The 21,695-nt window shown below is 37.1% G+C and overlaps 1 protein-coding gene across 3 annotated transcripts in view; it reads left to right on the top strand.

Annotated features, from left to right (window-relative positions):
* Positions 1–20,768, top strand: part of CERT1 (ceramide transporter 1) — a gene marked incomplete at both ends in the record, with an annotated part of 117,243 nt that extends 96,475 nt beyond the window's left edge. For 2 of the 3 annotated variants that reach the window (XM_080698203.1, XM_080698202.1), the window contains 5 exons: positions 1,456–1,588; positions 2,529–2,599; positions 4,593–4,721; positions 5,279–5,408; positions 6,433–6,560. In XM_080698203.1, coding sequence (XP_080554329.1) covers positions 1,456–1,588; positions 2,529–2,599; positions 4,593–4,721; positions 5,279–5,408; positions 6,433–6,560 — 591 coding nt within the window. Of the gene's footprint in view, positions 1–1,455; positions 1,589–2,528; positions 2,600–4,592; positions 4,722–5,278; positions 5,409–6,432; positions 6,561–20,628 lie in introns of those variants that run through there. The other variant, XM_080698201.1, reaches the window with a different exon arrangement.
* Between the last annotated feature and the right edge of the window lie 927 nt (positions 20,769–21,695).

Raw genomic sequence — 21,695 nt, 5'->3', positions numbered from 1 at the left:
GCTCTTAAGCTGGGCGTGGTGGTGCACGCTTGTAATCCCTGCGCTTGGGAGGCTGAGACAGGAGGATCGCGCAAATTCGAAGCCAGCCATGCTGGCTTAAGAGACCGTTTCCAAATAAAAATAGAGAAAGAGCCGGGCGTGGTGGCTCACGCTTGTAATCCCCGCACTTGGGAGGCTGAGACAGGAGGATCGCACAGGTTTGAAGCCAGCCTGATACTTAGTGAGGCTCTCAGCAACTAAGTGAGACCCTGTTTTCTAATAAAATATAAAACAGGAAAATAAAATAAAATATAAAAGCCCCTCCTCTGGCTTCCACCCTCAGTACCACAAAAAAAGTCATAATCCAAATTTAAAAAAAAAAAAAATATATATATATATATATATATATATATATATATATATAATAGGTCTGGGAGTGTAGCCTGGAGGTAGAAGGGCTTCCAGGAACCCCAGTACCACCAAAAAATAAAAAGAAAAATTAAAAAGTGTTAAGTAGCGAACTCTGTGACTTTGAAATATTTTTGTGTATGTATGTGTGGTACTAAGCATTGATCCCAGAGGCTTTCTACCTCTGAGCTGTATCCCCAGCCCTTTTTTTATTTTTTGTTTATAAAGTTTCACTAGGTTGCTGAGAGTCTTGGTACACTGCTGAGGGCTATCTTTCAACCTGCAAGGGGTGCAGGCATGCATCACCATGCCCGGCTGAAATAATTAATTTTACTTAGCACTTAAGGTTTACAACCTCAATAAAGCAAAATAAATCTGTGTTTATGATCTTTTTGCCATTTTAGCTTTAAGTGTTTGATTTAGCAAACACTGAAAAATAAATTTAGTGTCTACTGTGTTTCTGATACTGTCCCACCTGCTGAGGATATGACATTGTGCAAAGCAGCCTTAAATATCAGGTGTCCTTAAGGAGTTTCTAAACAGTCTTATTTGGCTTTCTTGGCCATGTTAAACAGTCTTTGAGAGTGTTTAGTAAATAATGCCTAATTTAAATTAATAAATTTGCCAGGCATGATGGTACGCATCTGTAATTCCAGTACTTGGCAGGCTGAGACAAGATGATTGCAGGTTCAAGGCCAGCCCCAGCAACTTAGGAAGACTTGACAGTCTAAGGAGACCTGTTTCAAAATAAAGAGGAGAGAGGGGTGTATCTGAGAGGTAGAATGTCCCTGGGTTCAATCTTCATTACCAAAAATAATTAATTAATATATATTAATTCATAGTCATTAGTCATTATGTATACATGTTTTTATAGTTGAGTTTTACCTTTGATTTATTTTAAGTATTTTATTGTGTGTTAATTTGAAATTTGTCCTCTCAGCAGGATGTATTCTATAAGTAGATTTTCATAAATTTAATCCAAAAAGCAGCTTAAAGTCATTCTTTCAAGTTTGTGCTTTGGGGATTTGATTTTTATTTTTCAAACAGCTTTTTAAGTGTTTTCTTTAGGTATACAGAAGAGAAGTAGAAGAAAACGGTATTGTTCTGGATCCTTTGAAAGCTACCCATGCAGTTAAAGGTGTTACAGGACACGAAGTATGCAATTATTTCTGGAATGTTGACGTTCGCAATGACTGGGAAAGTAAGCTGTCATCCGTAATATATTTTTATCTAATTATTGTTTTGAATTTAAAATCAAATTCAACCTGGTCTTCTGCATCTGATATATAGTTTACAAAGTCAATTTAGAAAATACTTGGAGAATAATATTGAGGGCTCTCATAATACCTTACTTTTATTTATTTTTGGTGCTGGGAATTGAACCCCGGGTCTCAAGAATGATAGGCAAGCACTGCACCTTACAGCTGCATTCCCAACCCCATGCCTTACTTTTAAATCTTTTCACTGTTCACAGTGTTTCCCAGATGTTGTATCAAATGACATAATCTTTCATGATAGGTAGTTATTTTACATACAAATAGAATAAAATAAAGATCAGTTCATGACTGAAATTGAAAATTTCTGTTACAGACCACTCATTCCTAACCTATTTTGTTTCCATGGTAAATCAGAGGTGGTTAGTTATTCTTAGTGTCTATATTTTCCCCTTAGACATTACATTTCATAAACAGATATTTGCAAACATTGTAAGGTACTTATCATTGATGGTTTTACATTCTTTTTTCACAAACATAGTCACATAAGCCTAGATAGAACAGTTTAACTTCATCAGGGAAGTGGGAGAGGTTATAGGGTTGGGAAATTATTTGAGCCTAAGTAATGCAGTAGTGGTTAGAATTACTTTCTTGCTATGGAAGATAGATACTGGGCCATATAAAAATGAGACTTCCTTCCTAGTAAACAGACCTCACAGCACCATGTACAAAACGAAATATATAACAGCCCCAGTACCAAGTATTGACTAAGTATTGGCTAGCTTCCATTTAGCCTAGACAGTGCAGAATCCTGTTCATTTTACATAATGTCCATTTGTAATTGGTTTTGAAGATAAGTGAATTGATTACATTCTAGGAAAAGGCAGTATATCTTTTTGGCTACTAATATTGTTCTTTTTATTTCAGCAACTATAGAAAACTTCCGTGTGGTAGAAACATTAGCTGATAATGCAATCATCATTTATCAAACACACAAGGTAAAAATTTTTCAGTCCATTCCAAAAGGTGCCTTGTAATCAAATGCAAACATAGAAAGTTTCAAAGATAAAATTTGGCAGGAATTTAAATGCCACAAATGATCCAAAGACTTATAATTCATGGATGGTCATATATTTGAAAAAGTTATCAATTCATTTAGAGCAGAAATATGTGCAGCAAAGAATCTGAGAAAAATAATTTTGAAACAGTGATAAAAATCTATGATTATTCTCTATTCACATTGTAAGTCTAGAAAAGAATCTCCTGAATTCCATTTAAATATTTCTATATGTTATAAGTGATAGTTAATTATGAAAGTGAATCACAGTTTGCTATGACAAGTAGTAAATCGTAGGAGATTGTATTAACGTATATTGAAACTAATAGATCTGAAAGTGATTTAAGTGTATTATCTGACAGCAAGGAAAGATTGCTGAATTTGCTGAGAAGTTGGCTTTATATCAGAGAGCATAGAAATATTGTGACTTAAATTGGTTCCCTTTCACATAATTTTTTACCTCTGCTCTTTAAGTTATTGAATTAATATTTATTTTGCCTTATTCTGCTGTTTCCCCTCTGAAAAATGCTGAATAATATTATGTTGAATAATAAAAGGAATTAAAATTTTGGAGAGACTCACCAAAAACAATACTATTAGTTATATAAGAAATGTAATGACTCAGTAGTTCCTTCATTTTCAATTCAGTGGAGACCTCTCCCTCTCCCTCACCCCCCCCCCTCTTTTTTTTTTGGTTTTTTTTTTTTTGGTGGTACTGGGATTCCTGGAAACCCTTCTACATCCAAGCTACACTCCCAGACCTATTTTATTTTGGAAACAGGGTCTCTTACGCCAGTGCGGCTGGCTTCGAACCTGCCCGATCCTTATGTCTCTGCCTCCCAAGCCACGGGAATTACAAGCATGTGTCACCACACCCGGCTCCACTTTTCTCTTTTTTTTTAAATTGTTTTTAATTGAGTATATTATATGAAAATAGGCTTGTTATAAATTTTCTAAGCCTACTATTATATGAGATATCTTATCTAATAATTATGAGATATTTTCCATTTTACCTGGTAGCTACTCAAGAAACATAAAACAGTGGAGATTCTGTTTTACCATACAGGTTTGGGGATCTAATGTGAAATATAAAATTTAATAAGTGTTCAAAATATCAATTGATTGCCCTATAATTTATAATAAAGACAAATGGCCAATAATTTAGAATCAGAAGAACCTCATTACTTGAAGATAATTCATTGATCCTGGAAACAACGTGTTGAAGGGTATTCTGCCTAGTAAAAGTAGATGGAGGAGAAGTTCTATAGGTTAGATTAGGACTGAAAATAGAAGCCGGGCATGGTGGCGCATGCTTGTAATCCCCGCGCTTGGGAGGCAAGACAGGAGGATCACTCATGTTCGAAGCCAGCCACGCTGGCATAAGTGACCCTGTTTCAAAAATATAAAATAGGTCTGGGAGTGTATCCCGGAGGTTAGAAGGGCTTCCAGGAACCCCAGTACCTCCAGGCTACACTCCCAGACCTATTTTTATATTTTTATTTGGAAACAGGGTCTCTTAAGCCAGCGAGACTGGCTTTGAACCTGCACGATCCTCCTGTCTCCACATCTCAAGCTCAGGGATTACAAGCATACCCCACCACGCCTGGCGTTTATCTTCCTTTTATATTTGCATTCATTAGTTCTATTTTGTTTGTTTTTGAGCCAGTTTTACAATAAAAGTGGTCAAAATGGCAAATTCAGTGTAATCTTAAAAATACGGTATTTCTTTTATTATATTGGGCTAGAAAATCATTAACTCATTGTCCATAATTAGGCCTTTGGTGGGTATCCTCTGATGCTTTCCATTTAAAATTTGACAGATTTCACCTTCAACTAAGACACTTAATTGGCTTTACATTTGTTTCTCTTTTAGTTCTATGTAACAGCTGAATAAAAAGTAAATAAAATTTTCAAAAGATTTAATTCTTCCACAGAGAGTGTGGCCTGCTTCTCAGCGAGACGTATTATATCTTTCTGCTATTCGAAAGATACCAGCCTTGACTGAAAATGACCCTGAAACTTGGATAGTTTGTAATTTTTCTGTGGATCATGACAGTGCTCCGGTAAGTACAGTATATAAATGTGTTCAGTTATCCAGTATAAAGTTAAATATGCAATGCAGGGCAAAGGGGATAAACACATTCAAAACACACGCACACACGCACGCACGCATGCACGCACACTGATTTGATCATGCTTCTTAGGTTTTGTTTTATATTAGATTGACTGCTTGGAAAAACATAGCACATGTATTATCTGAGGGCAATAGTCATGGCTATGAACAGTCCACCAAGACTACTTTCCTGTCCTTCTAAGGGTTTTAAAGCAGTGCTAACTGAATAGTATTTGTAGGCTGCTTCCCGTGCTTATCTCTTAAATCATTATCAACTACCACAAAACTTCTCTGCTTATTACCTTAATTTAGCTCCACTTAGTACTTTAAGGAGGGAAAATCTTGGTGTCAGATCAATTTGGCATGTATTATATATTGGTGCTTATAAGATTCTGTTGGAAATGTTGATGTCTTATGGTTTTGGTTAAACTGTTATAGTCTTAGGCCAGCAGAGATTACAAAACACTGATTATCTACTATACTCGTCCTTTGTTTTTGTTTTGGCAGCTAAACAATCGATGTGTCCGTGCCAAAATAAACATTGCTATGATTTGTCAGACTTTGGTAAGCCCACCAGAGGGAAACCAGGACATAAGCAGAGACAACATTCTATGCAAGATTACCTATGTAGCTAATGGTGTGTATATTTTTGTTTCTAATTGATAATGTGTAGGTTTTTGATCGTGATCTACATAAAAACAGTTTGGACAAATATCTTTTGTAGTTTTTATCATTTATAATGTTATTTTAAGTTTTAAGAGTCTCATGGTCTACAGACTGAGCTAACCAGCCAGAGATTCTGGGAGACTTTTAAAATATGTATATCTAGCTGGGCGTGGTGGCGCATGCTTGTAATCCCCGCGCTTGGGAAGCCGAGACAGGAGGATCGTGCTGGTTCGAAGCCAGCCTTAGCTGGTTTAAGAGACCCTGTCTCCAAATAAAATATAAAAATAGGTCTGGGATTATAGCCTGGAGGTAGAAGGCCCCTGGGTTCCATTCCCAGTACCACCAAAATAAATAAATAAATAAATAAATAAATAAATAAATAAATAAATAAAATATGTATATCTGAATTTCCCTCCTAAACTAGTACATGAGAATTTTTGAAGCTAAATCTAGATGGGTAAATTTTAAAACTTTATCTCTGAGTCACTATCACATATATACATCTACATACATATATATACACACATATACATATATGTGTATATATGTATATGTGTGTATATATGTGTATATACACATATGTGTATATGTGTGTGTGTATAGATATATCTAATATATATATCTATACAGATATATCTAGAGTTGTTTTATAGCTGATCATGGTGATGCACATTTATATTCCCAGTACTTGGGAGGCTGAGAAAGGAGGATCATGGATTCGCGGCCAGCCTTAGCGACTTAAGTGCAGCACTGCAACTTATGGAGACCTTGTTTCAAAATAAGGAATAAAAAATAGGGCTGGGGATATAGCTCAGAGGTAGAATGCCCCTGGGTTCAATCCCTGGTACCACACACCCAAAAAAAAAAAAAAAAAATGAGAGAAAGAAAAGCCATTTCAACATAAGGACTTTTAAAAGCAAAAGAACAAAGTGAGTGTTTCATATGTATATGGAGAATTATATCTTAATAGGACTTAATTTTCCTTTCTCTTGCAGTAAACCCTGGAGGATGGGCACCAGCTTCAGTGTTAAGAGCAGTGGCAAAGCGGGAATATCCTAAATTTCTAAAACGTTTTACTTCTTATGTTCAAGAAAAAACTGCTGGAAAACCTATTTTATTCTAGTATAAACAGGTACTGAAACATATATTTGACTAGAATGACTCTTCAGATATTAAAATTTTGTTAGTTTGTAAAAGTAGTTGCAATCCGGGCATGGTGGCGCACACTCATGATCCCAACATTTGAGAGGCTGAGATAGGAGAATTGTGGTTTAAGGACAGCCTCAGCTACTTAGCGAGGCCTTTTGCAACTCAGTGAGTCCCTATTTCCAAATAAAGAATAATACAGGGCTGGGGCTGTAGCTTGGAGGTAGAATGCCCTGGGTGCCATCCCAAATAAATAATGAATTAATTAATTAACTAATTAATTAAGTTGCTATGTTTCATGATCTTCCCAAATATAGAATTGTAGTTTGTAGCCTTTAAAACTTGTTTCAGGCTGGGTGTAGTGGTGCACACTTGCAATCCCAGTATTTGGGAGGCTGAAATAGGAGGATCACGGTTCACAGACAGTCTCCCCTACTTAGTGAGACCCTTTGCAACACAGTGAGACCCTGTTTCCAAATAAAGTCTAAAAAACAGGGCTGGGGATGTAGCTTAGAGGTAGAATGCCCCTGAGTTCCATCCCCAGTACCACAAAAAAAAAAAAAAAAAAGTTTCATTTTTTATTTTTTCTGCTAATGCTTAAAGAAATTTAAACAATATAGAACTATAGAATTTCAGAAGTGCAAATTCCCTGTAATTTCTCCTTTCCTAGAAACTATTGTTATTCTTGGTGTGTTTTCTTCTAGATTTGTCTATGCATTTATTTACTTATTCTCGAGTGTTTAAAACAAGTTTTATTCTCTACTCATTTTCTTTAACACCTGTTACATGAATGTTACATACTTTATTGACCAGTAACCTGATAATGTCTGGATTACTGATAATGTCTGGATTAGTTCCATATTTTTAGTGTCATATAATGCTACACTGAACATCTTTGGGCAAGGAGCTGGAATCTTTCTTCTTAAGTGATACTATTAATAATAATATATTAAGTAATAGTATTAATACTATTAATTACTTAGTAGTAAAAATACATTACTGTTTTTCACAGGTCAGAAGTCTGGAATGGAATTTGTCCCACCCTCACTCACCCATTTTTCCCACACACACACAAAAAAAAATATGTAATTATATGCTATTAGTTCTATGCATATTATGATATATGATGTTATTCATCTCTTATCTCTTGGATAACTTCTCAAGTATTTTTTTAATGCCTGGACAAACAAATGCAAGTGTCATAGCCAGATATGATAGCTCATGTACTTGGAAGGCTGAGACAGGAGGAGTGCAGGTTTGAGGCCACACTTAGCAACTTAGTGAGTTCCTGTTGCAAAATAAAATGTAAAAAGAGTCAGGATGTAGTTCAGAGGTAGAATGCCCGTTGGTTCAATCCGCAGTACAGAAACAAAAAGCAAAATGTCTTCTCTCTTACAAATATGCATTTTATTGTTGAAGAAAAAGCAGCATGCTAATATACTGTTCTATTTATATTTGCACTTATTTTATCTTGAAGTTCTTTACTTATTGGGAAAGAGTATAGTTATACAATATCACATTGTATGGATGTACATAATTTATCTAACCAACCCTGTACTTGGTAGATAAAAAGGTTGTTGCCAGTTTTTAGTAGGACATTGTTATAATTTTATCCATGTCATTTTGAACTTAAAAGTTTACATGTAGGATAAATTACTAGATGTGCTACTGCTGGCCTTGCCAAGGATTTATACAATTTTAATTTAGATACTGCCTTCCAAAGAGGTCATATAAATTTTTGTCTCACCAGTAATGGATTGGAGAACCTATTTGCACATTACACTTTTCTCACAATGTATGAAACAGATTGTCAGATTTTTTTCCCAAATTGATAGGCAAAATAAAAAAAAGTTATCAGTAGAATTTGCTTTCACTTATCTTAATGAATTTGAGCATATTTTAGTTCATTAAGTATCGTTTCGAATTATTGTGGTACTGGGGATTGAGCCCAGGGGCATTCTACCTCTGGACTATATCCACAGCCTTATTTTTTTTTTAAGACACATAAATACAAAGAATAAATTTGTTGTCAGATACTAACACAAGGTATCTTATTGATGTCTCAGATATTTAGTTGTCGGGGTGGGGGGAAGGTTATTTGAAAATGTTAAATAGATTCCAGTCCTAGTTACTCAGATGAATAGTGTTTTAGAATATAACCAGACCTACCAAATATTTCAGGATTTCTTTCTTGAAATATTAAGTGCATTGCATGAGTGCATTGACTACTTGGGCATCGTGGCACACACCTGTAATCCCAGTACTTGAGAGGTTGAGACAAGATCACAGGTTCATAGCCAGGCTCAGCACTTAGCAAGGCCCTCCTCAACTTAGTGATACCCTGTTCAAATTTAAAAAAAAAAAATAGAGCTGTGGATATAGCCCAGAGGTAGAATGCCCCTGGGCTCAATCCCCAGTACCACAATGAAAATTAAAAATACATAGAGGTAAAATCAGTGGGTTTCAATCCCCAGTACCACTAAATAAATAAATGCATTTACTATTCTTAGAATTTTTGTGCTTTAGAATTGTTATAGCTAGATCTGAACACATTATTTGTTGATTCTGTGCCATATTTATGAAATAAACCAGAAAATTTGGCTCATAACCACAGCAGACTTGTCATCTTACTTACCTCTCTGTCTCTTGCCATGACCTAAAGGCTTCTAAAATATTTTTCTTTCACCCCCAACCAAGAGAAGGATCTCCCTTCCCACTTACTTGCCTTGATCTTGCTGACAGAGCCTCTCCTCTTTTGTGTCTGGATGACTTTCCAAACACGAGGCCTGGATATTCAGCTAAGAAAGGCAGAAAGTATAACCTCATGTTAAGCAAGAGAAATCAGAATGTAGTTATATGTTGAACATGCTCTCAACTCTGAGAAGAATAATTATTTTTAAACATTTGAAATAAATATGCTATGATATTAATGGCATTTGCCCCTAAAATGTTGGGTTTGGATCTGTGTTAATTATTGACTATGAAATAACAAAAATTAGCAGTTTGTGGATGTATGTGTATGCATACAAAGAGATGACTGAAAGGTTCACTGGCTAAAACTCTGCCATGGTTCTTTTAAGTGCAGGTTGAGTTTCTTCCGGACAGGCATCCGTATTTAAACCGTACCATGTAATGAAAATCTTTATTAACCTAGAATAGTAGCCAGGCATACGACACACCTGTAATCTCAATACTTGGGAGGCTGAGACAGGAGGATCACAGACAGGTTCAAGGCCAGCCTCAATAACTTAGCAAGACCCTCAACAATTTAGTGAGAACCTACTTCAATTTTCTAAAAAAGACTGGGGGGTATAGCTCAGTGATAGGGTGCTCCTGGGTTATACTCCCAGTACCTAAACAAACAAACAAAAAAAAAACTAAACAAGAAAATTTTTTCACAATTACTAATGGAAGTTAAGTTTTAGAACTGGATCCTGCCACTGAAACCCCTAGAAAATCTCTCTTTAATTTTGGTGATGGAGAGAATAGCAACATTTAATAGTGTTATCACCTTTAGAGAAGCTCTTTAAAGAGTTGGTAAGGCCAAGCGTGGTGGCACATGCCTGTAATCCCAGTGTTTGAGAGGCTGAGACAGGAGGATCACAGGTTTGAGGCCAGCCTCAGTAATCTAGCAAGACTGAACAACCTAGTGAGACCCTATTTCAAAACAAAATTTAAAAAGAGCTGAGGCTGTGGCTAGGAGTTAAAATGCTCCTGAGTTCAATCCCAGTAATAGATAGAGTAGGTAGATAGATAGTTGGTAACTTTCAGACATGTTTTGTTTGTTTGATGATTCTGGGGATTGAACCCAGGGTCATTCTACCTCCAAGCTACACCCCAAGCCCTTTTTATTTTTTGTTTTGAAACAGGGTCTCACTAGATTGCTTAGAGTCTCATTGCTTGCAGAAGCTGTCCTCGAACCTGCGATCTTCTTGGTCAGCCTCCCAAATGCTGGGATTATAAAGCCCAGCTCCCAAGGATGTATAAAACGAGCCAAGCGTGGCAGTTCATTTTTGTAAACCCAGTACTTAAGAGGCTGAGACAAGAGGATTGCAGGTTCAAAACCAGCCTCAGCAACTTATCGAGGGTCTACAACCTAGTCAGACCTTGTTTCAAAAATAAAAAATAGGACTGAGGTGCAGCTTGTAGGTAGAATGCCCCTGGGTTGTTCAGTCCCCAATACTGAAAACAAAAAAAGATGTTTAAAACAGTTAAACTTCTTGACAAGGCTTTTGAGAAGAAGGCAGACCTCTTTTTCATAGCCTCTGTAAAATTTTAAAGTTTTTAAAATAATTTTATTTGCACATTATAATTTTACCAAATAATGAGATTCAAAGTGATAAATTTATATATGTACACATCACGTGGTTCTGTCTCCCTCTGAATCCCTTTCCACCCCCTACTCCCAGTCCTTCCCTGTACATGTTAGTGATATTTTTAGTGATACATTCTTAAATGAACATAACATTATTAGATCTGTTTTTCTTCCTTAATCCTCTCATCTCCTTCCCTCTTCCTCTCACCTCATCCTCTTCTGTTCTAATTGTGTCCGTATTTATCTGGTCTCTTTTCCCCCCTATTTTTTTCTCTAGCTTTCAATATATGAAAGAAAACATATGACCCTTGACCTTTTGAGACTAGATGATCTCAGTTAGCCTGATGTTCTCAATTTCTATCCATTTTCCTACAAATGATACTTTGTTGTTCTCTGTGGCTGAATAAAGTTCTCTTGCGTGTATATATCACAATTTATTTTCCATTCATTTGTCGGCAGACACCTAGGTTGATTCCTTAATTTCCCTATTGTGAATTGTGCTGCTATAAACATGAGTATGTAAGTATCACTTTAGTACTCTTAATTCTTTTGAAAAGATACCAAAGAATGGTATGGCTAGATTATATTGTGGTTCTATTCTTGATCTTTTGAGGAGCCTTCATACGTCTCTCCATAGTGGCTGGTATTCGTTTACATTCACACTAACAGTAGGATTTACTGACATCCTTTCCAGCATTTATTGTCTATATTCTTGTTGGTTGCCATTATAACTGGGGTTAGATGGAATCTCAGGGTGGTTTTGATTTGCATTTCCCTGATTGATCTTGAACATTTTTCACATATATCTTAGACATTTATATCTTGAGAAGTTTCTTTTTTTTTTTTAGTTTTTTTTTTTTAATTTTATTTTATTGGTGCACTGTATTCATACATCATAGTGGGATACAAACTTTTGTAGACATACATGCACACATCGCCCAGTCAGCCCCCACCCGATCCCCACCCCATTCTCTCCCCATCCCTCCTTCCCATGCTTGGCTTAGTGGTTGACATCTAGTATTATAGCAATTTATCCAAAATTAAAAATGATAATCTCACAGAACAGTTTCATTTGTCTGATACCAAGCTTTTGATGACTTAAAGATAACATTTCAATATTTCTTTTTACTTTCTTACCAGAGCATATTTTTTTCTGTTTTTTTTAGGTGAAACTATCATATATTTATATATTTATTTTTCAGAAAAAAAATCTATCCTAATATGTAATATGGACTCTAGGTACCCAAAACGATCTTGAAAAGAACAAAGCTAGCAGATATATATTTTCTGATTTCAAACCATATAAAGCTACAATAATTGAAACAGTGTAGTACTGTTCTAAAGGCAGATATATAGACCATTGGAGTTAAATACAAGCCTAGAGCTAAATTCTTCCCTATATTGTCAAGTTATTTTTGACAAGGTTTCCACGAACATCTGGTGGTGGAAATAATAATCTTTTAACTAAATATTGTTGAAAAATAATAATTACATGGAAAAGAATAAAATTGGACCCTTACCTAATCCCACATACAAGTATTAACTCAAAATAGATAAAAGACCTAAATATAAATCTTAAGACTATAAATTTTTGGAAGAAAATCTGGGTCATAAAACCTCACAACATTGAAATTGGCAGTGATTTCTTGGATATGATTTCAATGGCACAGGCAACAGAAGAATATACAAACTCCCTTAAAAATAAAAGAAAATATTGTATATCCAAAGACAATGTAAAGAGTTAAAAGTTACTAATAGAGTTGGATAAAATATTTCCAAATGCTATATCTGAAGGTATATTAATATTCCAACTAGAAATCCTAAAAATTAACAACAATAAAGGCAAACAATACAATTTAGAGATAGGTAAAAGACTAACATAAATAATGAATCTCCACAGATAACCAATCTTAGTTGTCTGTTGGATGGAAAATCTTTTTTCTCTGGTTCTGGTGAGTGTTACCTATTTCTTCTTTGTAGTTAATCTCTTTGAGTATTTTCTCTAGCGCTGGTTTTGAAGACATAAATTCCTTCAGTTTCTGTTTGTCATGGAAGCTTCTTATTTCTCCATCTAATTTGATAGAAAGTTTTGCTGGGTAGGAAATTTTTGGCTGGAAGTTGTTTTCTTTCAGAGTTTGGAATATGTTACTCCAAGCCCTTCTGGCTCTCATGACTTGGTTTGGGAAGTCTGGAGTGATTCTAATTGGTTTGCCTCTGAATGTCACTTGGCCCTTTGTTTTTGTTGCCTTTAAGATTCTCTGCTTGGCTTCCACATTGGTCATTTTGACAATTATGTGGCGTGGGGATCCTCTTCTCTGATCCTGTCTAAAGGGAGTTCTATAAGTTTCCTGGATCTGTGTATCAACCTCTTGCTCTATGTTTGGAAAATTTTCTGCTATTACTTCCTTGAAGAGATTGTTGATCCCTTTGGTATCACTTTCTTTTCCCTCCTCTATTCCAATTATTCTTAGGTTAGCTCTCTTAAGATGGGCCCATATTTCTTCAATGTCAGATTCCTGCTGTTGGATATTTTTTTCTAGATTAGAAACTATGCGTTCATTTTTGGATTGCTCATCTTCTAAGAGCGAGATTCTGTTCTCCATGTGGTCTAATCGGTTGTTTGTGCTTTGAATTGAGGCCTTTACTTCATTAATTGCATCCTTTATCTCTTTTTGGCTCTCTCTGAGTTCTTTTTGAAGCACCTCTATTATTTCTACAGTTATTTTCCTGATTTGATCTTCTAGAAATCTCTGATTTTCTGTTTTATCGGGTTCTGATGTTGTGGGGTTGTGCGCATTCATTACTCCAGTGTTATTCCTCTTTCCCATGATTTCGGAGGTTTGTGCCTTCTCTGGGTTCTTCCCTTGGGTCACTATGGCTTCACTTAAGATGCTCTGGATCTCGAGTCTGTATTATCTCAGACCCCACTACTTCTTTACTGGGTTGTTTCACAGAGTCTCCGACCCAGGGAGTCGATAGAGGCTGTTTTAGACTGTGGGGGGTGCCAGGTTGCACGTTCTCCTATGGTGTGATATCTCTGCCACCACCATTCCCTCACTGGGTCAAGTCCCAGGAGGCACAATACTGGGATTTCTCCTCTGTGGCCCGCAATTTGACTCACTGTTCTTGAGTACGCAGATGTAGCTATACTGGACTCGGTGAATTCACTGCTGCTGCTACCGCCCGGTGGCAATATGGCGCCGCTGCCACGCCCTCGGCAGTGAGGCTGGCGTATTTTTTCTTCTCTGGTTTTGATTTCCACTCTGAATCCCTGCAGCGTGTGCTGAGCTCAGCCACTGGGAGCTTTAAATGCTGTCTGCGCCGAAAGATCCCGCCTGGCTGTTCCGCAGTGGCTCACCTCGGCTTGCTGTAGCCGTCCGTTGAGTTCGCCGCTGCCTCCGGCAGTATGGCGCTGCTGCCACGTCCTCGGGCGCGTGTGTCTCCTCTGTGGCCCTGAGCTCTGTTCTCAGTCCGCTTTCTCTCTGGAGCCTGGTGGTTTTTTTGTTTTTCTGGTGATGGTGTTTTCTGGCTATGAAAGGCGCTGGTTTTGTGGTAATGGAGATTGGTTGTTAGCGGGGCTCTTAAGCCCCGCTTTTCTCGGTCGCCATCTTCCCGGAAGTCTTGAGAAGTTTCTATTCAGTTCAATTGCCCATTTTTGGTTGGGTTTTTGAGAGTTCTTAGTATTAAGTTTTTTGTGTTCTTTATGTATTCTACATATTAGTCCTCTGTCAGAGGAGTCACTGGCAAAGACTTTCTCCCATTCTGTAGGCTTTCTTTAGGCTCTTGTTTCCTTTGCTGTGTAAAAGCTTTTTAATTTGATGCTATCCCATTTATTGACTCTCAGTTTTATTAGCCTCAAAAATTCTTAGGAATAAATCTAATTAAGGAGGTCAAAGACCTGTACAATGAAAATTATAGAATACTGAAAAAATAAAGACTTTAGGCCAGGCGTGGTGGCACACGCTTGTAATCCCTGCACTTGGGAGGCAGAGACAGGAGGATCGCACAGGCTTGAAGCCAGCCACACTGGTTTAAGATACCCTGCTTCCAAATAAAAATATAAAATAGGTCTGAGAGTATACCCTCGAAGTGGTAGGTTTTCCAGGAACCCCAGCACCACCAAAAATAAATAAATAAATAAATAAATAAATAAATAAATAAATAAATAAATAAATAAATAAAAGTAAAGACCTTAGAAGATGAAGCAGCCTTCTGTGTTCTTGTGCTGCGCCTTCAACCCAGTCTAAAACTGAGCAGGGCTCGTTTTAGCAGGAATGCTGCACGGCAGACGTTCCCTGGAACGGGTGTGCAATGTCTCCTTCTGGGGAATAGTATTAGGCCTGGGGATTTGGGAATTTTTTGGAATTGGCCTTGTTACCAAAAAGATACCTGAGACTTATGTTATTAATGGCCCCAAATTGTTTAAAATAATTCAAGATTTACTCCCTGAAGCTTTAGCATTTATGTATGGGTTGCACTTAAATTTCCTAATGACTGATCTAACAAGAATTCTATAAAGACTCAGACAATGACAAGCAGAACAAGCGTTAAAGGCAGCCGATCCTCCCCAGGCTTTTCCCAAGCAATTATTAACAATAAACCTAAAACAGAGCCAAGACAGGTTGTTCCCACCGTCATGAATTCTAAAAAGCCAGCATATTTCATTAGAGGTAGGCTATGGTAGAGTGGCCACTGACCCCAGTAACCCTACCCCCTTTGGTTGTACAGTGGATACGTGGACAGCAGCAGAATAGATGGGTACCCCGCACAGCCTTGGGACATGGGAAAGTATGAAACATTCCTCTCCTCAGTAGTGCCTATTGATTAAAAAACAATGATGTCTATCAATCAGAGAGTATAATCCTTAGAATATGATATTATTTTGATATTACATTAGTAGTTAATAATAAACTCTGATCTTTTCCATGGTTGCTTGTAAGAGGAGATGTTCCCTTGAAAAAGCAACTGGCCATTTGTCACCTTGCCTTGATGTATTAGTTCTTTGTATACTTACTGATGTATTAATTCTGGAAAAAAATTGTAAGAGTAGAATGTAGCCAAAAAAGAAAGTATAAAATACTTGCCAAAACTGAAAGTAGAGAGAGCAAAAATGGAAAGTAAATACAGCAGCTTCACTCTCCATTGCTGTTTCTCCACCAAACTTCACCGACTCCTCCACCGCTCGCAGACCCCGACTCTTGCTAAGGCTGGACCCCGGCAGGGATAGAAAGATTAATTCTTTTCAAAATAGCCATGCTAACAAAAGTAATCTACAGATTCAATACAACCCTGTCAAAATATCAATTTTCCCAGAACTAGAAAATAATAGTCCTAAAATTCATATGGAAGAACAAAGAACCAGAATTATCCAAAGCAATTCTAAGCAATAAGAACCATGCTGGATGCATCACAATTCCTGATTTCAAGTTATACTACAAAGCTGTAGTAAAAGAAATATCACGGTGTTGACATAAAAATAGATACTTAGACCAGTGGAATAAAGTAGAAAATTCAAAGCCAAGGTGGGCACATTGGCACACGACTCTAATCCCAATACTTGGGAAGCTGAGACAGGAGGATCACAGATTCGAGTCCAGCCTCAACAACTTAGGGAGACTCAGGATTCTACCAAGATTCTGGTTTTTTATTTTTATTTATTTATTTTTGCGGGTCTGGGGATGGAGCCCAGGGGCATTCGACCTCTGAGCTATACCCCCTGCCCTATTTTTTATTCTTTATTTTGAAACCGGGTCTCACTGAGTTGCAGAGGGCCTCGCTTAAGTAACTGAGGCTGTCCACGAATCACAGTCCTCCGGTCTCAGCCTCCGGAATGCTGGGATTTTACAAGTATGCGTCACCACGCCCAGTGATCTTATTATTATTTTTTTTTAATGTTTTCATACAGGGCTAAAGGTGTATCTCCGAGGTGGAATACCCCTGGGTTCTATCCCCAGTATCACCAAAGAGAGAGAGGGAAAGAGAGATTGATTCAAATATTCACACTTAAAGTCAGTTGATTTTTTTTTTTTAATATTCTGGATATAAATTCTTTTTTTTTTTTATTGGTGCACTGTATTCATACATCATAGTGGGATACAAACTTTTGTAGACATACATGCACACATCGCCCAGTCAGCCCCCACCCGATCCTCACCCCATTCTCTCCCCATCCCTCCCTCCCATGCTTGGCTTAGTGGTTAACATCTAGAATTATAGCAATTTATCCAAAATTAAAAATGATAATCTCACATAACAGTTTCATTTGTCTGATACCAAGCTTTTGATGACTTAAAGATAACATTTCAATATTTCTTTTTGCTTTCTTTCTTACCAGAGAATATTTTTTTCTATTTTTTAGGTGAAACTATCATATATTTATATATTTATTTTTCAGAAAAAAATCTATCCTAATATGGAATATGGACTCTAGATACCCAAAATGATCTTGAAAAAGAACAAAGCTAGAAGATACATATTTTCTGATTTCAAACCATATAAAGCTACAATAATTAAAACAGTGTAGTACTATTCTAAAGGCAGATATATAAACCATTGGAGTTAAATAGAAGCCTAGAGCTAAATTCTTGCATATATTGTCAAGTTATTTTTGACAAGGTTTTCACGAACATTTGGTGGTGGGAATAATAATCTTTTAACTAAATATTGTTGAAAAATAATAATTACGCCGGGCGTGGTGGCACACGCTTATAATCCCCGCGCTTGGGAGGCAGAGACAGGAGGATCGCGCAGGTTCGAAGCTAGCCCCGCGCGCTGGCTTAGGAGACCCTGTTTCCAAATAAAAATGCAAAAATAGGTCTGGGAGTGTAGCCCGGAGGTAGAAGGGCTTCCAGGAACCCCAGTACCATCAAAATAATAATAATAATAATAATAATAATTACATGGAAAAGAATAAAATTGGACCCTTACCTAATCCCACATACAAGTATTAACTCAAAATAGATAAAAGACCTAAATATAAATCTTAAGACTATAAACTTTTAGAAGAAAATCTGGGTCATAAAACCTCACAACATTGAAATTGGCAGTGATTTCTTGGATATGATTTCTATGGCACAGGCAACAGAAGAGTATACAAAGTCCCTAAAAAATAAAAAAATATTGTATATCCAAAGACAATGTAAACAGAGTTAAAAGTTACTAATAGAATGGGATAAAATATTTCCAAATGCTATATCTGAAGGTATATTAATATTCCAACTAGACATCCTAAAAATTAACAACAATAAAGGCAAACAATACCATTTAGAGATAGGTAAAAGACTAACATAAGTAATGAATCTCCACAGATAACCAATCTTAGTTGTCTGTTGGATGGAAACTCTTGTTTCTCTGGTTCTGATGTGTGTTACCTATTTCTTCTTTGTAGTTAATCTCTTTGAGTATTTTCTCTAGTGCTGGTTTTGAAGACATAAATTCCTTCAGTTTCTGTTTGTCATGGAAGCTTCTTATTTCTCCATCTAATTTGATAGAAGGTTTTGCTGGGTAGGAAATTTTTGGCTGAAAGTTGTTTTCTTTCAGAGTTTGGAATATGTTACTCCAAGCCCTTCTGGCTCTCATGACTTGGTTTGGGAAGTCTGGAGTGATTCTAATTGGTTTGCCTCTGAATGTCACTTGGCCCTTTGTTTTTGTTGCCTTTAAGATTCTCTGCTTGGCTTCCACATTGGTCATTTTGACAATTATGTGGCGTGGGATCCTCTTCTCCGATCCTGTCTAAAGGGAGTTCTATAAGTTTCCTGGACCTGTGTATCAACCTCTTGCTCTATGTTTGGAAAATTTTCTGCTATTACTTCCTTGAAGAGATTGTTGATCCCTTTGGTTTCACTTTCTTTTCCCTCCTCTATTCCAATTATTCTTAGGTTAGCTCTCTTAAAATGGGCCCATATTTCTTCAATATCAGATTCCTGCTGTCTGATATTTTTTCTAGATTAGAAACTATGCATTCATTTTTGGATTGCTCATCTTCTAAGAGCGAGATTCTGTTCTCCATGTGGTCTAATCGGTTGTTTGTGCTTTGAATTGAGGCCTTTACTTCATTAATTGCATCCTTTATCTCTTTTTGGCTCTCTCTGAGTTCTTTTTGAAGCACCTCTATTATTTCTACAGTTATTTTCCTGATTTGATCTTCTAGAAATCTCTGATTTTCTGTTTTATCGGGTTCTGATGTTGTGGGGTTGTGGGCATTCATTGCTCCAGTATTATTCCTCTTTCCCATGATTTCGGAAGTTTGTGCCTTCTCTGGGTTTTTCCCTTGGGTCACTATGACTTCACTTAAGGTGTTCTGGATCTCGAGTCAGTAGTATCTCAGACCCCACTACTCCTTTACTGGGTTGTATCACAGAGTCTCTGACCCAGAGAGTCGATAGAGGCTGTTTTAGACTGTGGGGGGTGCCAGGTTGCACGTTCTCCTATGGTGTGATATCTCTGCCACCGCCCCTCCCCCACTGGGTCAAGTCCCAGGGAGTACAGTACTGGGATTTCTCCTCTGTGGCCCGCAGTTTAACTCACTGTTCTTGAGTACGCAGATGTAGCTGTAGTGGACTCAGTGAATTCGCTGCTGCGTCCGCCGGTGGCAATATGGCGCAGCTGCTACGCCCTCGGCCGTGAGGCTGGTGTATTTTTTCTTCTCTGGTTTTGAGTTCCACTCTGAGTCCCTGCAGCGTGTGCTGAGCTCAGCCACTGGGAGCTTTTGATGATCCCTGCACCGAGAAATCCCGCCTGGCTGTTCTGCAGCGGCTCACCTCGGCTTGCTGTAGCCCTCTGGTGAAGTCGCCGCTGCCACCGGCAGTAAAGCGCTGCTGCCGCGTCCTCGGGCGTTAGGCCAGTGTATCTCCTCTTGGCTCTGAGCTCTGTTCTCAGTCCGCTTTCTCTCTGGAGCCTGGTGATTTTTTTGTTTCTCTGGTGATAGTGTTTTCTGGCTATGAAAGGCGCTGATTTTGTGGTAATGGAGATTGGTTGTTAGCGGGGCTCTTAAGCCCCGCTTTTCTCGGTCGCCATCTTCCCGGAAGTCTTTTTTTTTTTTTTTTTTTAGAAAGGTGCCAAAAATATACCCTGGAGAAGAATGAAATTAAACTCCTATTTATCACATTGCATGAAAGTTAAGATGGATCAAAGACCTAGAAATGAGACCATAAAGATTACAATTATTAGAAGTAAACATAAGACTAATTCTCCAACATATAGGCACTAGTAGAGACATAGTAAAGTTTTTTCTAAATAGTATTGTGTGGCATACTTTTTTTTAAGATTTAAAGAAGTTTATTAGAAAGATAGAAATACAGAAAATAGAAATACAGCCCCATGCCAAAATGGCATGGGGGGGCGTGACTCAAAATGAATACACCCTGTGGCATACTTTTTATTGAAGGCTAAGAAGAAGGAAATAACAGTTTATGAAGTAAAAATATAGAGACCTCTGGTTGATTTCTTCTCTTTTTACCTGCAGCACACTGACCTTTTCAAATTTTCTCCAACTTTCAAAAGATTCCTTTATATCTTGACCTTGCTAAGGGGATCAACTTCAGATATATGTTAGCTTACTGGTTTTATGTTCATGAAGGTGAAAACCCATAAAAGATACATTTTAGTAGATAGTCTATTACATAGATACTCTGTATATATTCCATGATTTGAAGGTTGGGAAATCTGGTAGTTTTGCAGCTGTTAGTAATAATATTGTTGAAGTTTTTACTTGTGGTTTTATTTTCTGCAGTGACTGAAGCGAGGCTGTGTGACATTCCATATTGGAGGAAAAAAAAACTGAATACTCTGAGCTGGAACATAGGATCTACAGCCTTGTCTGTGGCCCAAGACCTCGGCCTCGTGTACAGAAATGAAGAAATATTGCAATAGCAAAGCTGAACATCTAACACTAGCTGTCACCTGCTAGATCTCCTGGCTCAGCATATAACTATAAATACATGTTAAAATTACATGTATATGGCTATATTTTTATTTGCTTGCTCCTAGAAGAGAAAAAAATCAACTCTGAATCACAAGTAGAAATTGATGCTTTACTTTTGGGGAACTTTTTCAGAATTCTTAATTTCCTATGATCCAGCCTAAAATTCTCAGTTGTATCAGGTTTTGTGCGCAAAAGAAAAGCACAAAAGTTGAATGCACATGGGGCATGTGCTTTCTGTGCACCAATATCCAGATAGGGTTCTATTTTCAGGCCTGTAGTCAAATTTGTGTCCAGAATCTTTTGACTTTTTTGCTTTGTATAATCAATTCATTGCTGCTTGTTTCTATAATGATTCATGTTGTCATATAAGTGTCTCTTAATAGCTTAATCACAATAACCTGTGATTTTTGCCTTTTCTATAGTCTTATTCCCATGAAGAACCTTGGTTCTGATGGAGAAAGAGTGAAAGGGTTTATTTTCCCCCAGATGTTTTTATATTGCTACTGTATTTTTTAGTTGTGTACTCTGTGTTACAGATTTTCTTTCAGTTTGTGACAAACACAATTTGGCAATTCCTAAATTGGTTCTGCCTGCCTCTAGACAGAAACATCTGTAGAAATATTGTGGGTATAAACTACTTTCTGGTAAAATGGTCAGGATGAAGTGAGCTCATAGTTCTTGAAATGTATAAGGTATTACTTTCTAAAGTATTACTTTCTAAAGTAAATCAGACTGAATTTGACATTTGATTCAGTATTTTCTAGAATTTAGTTAAGGTTTGGATTAGTTTAAAACATGTGGCAAGGTATACATAGAAAATCTACATAATGCTACTATTTGCCTCAAACAGAGCAGTAAAAAATGCTACATGATTC

This window comes from Muscardinus avellanarius (genome assembly GCF_963383645.1).
Source record: "Muscardinus avellanarius genome assembly, chromosome: 1".
Taxonomy (NCBI): Eukaryota; Metazoa; Chordata; class Mammalia; order Rodentia; family Gliridae; genus Muscardinus; species Muscardinus avellanarius.
This window is presented reverse-complemented; position numbering and strand designations above follow the sequence as displayed.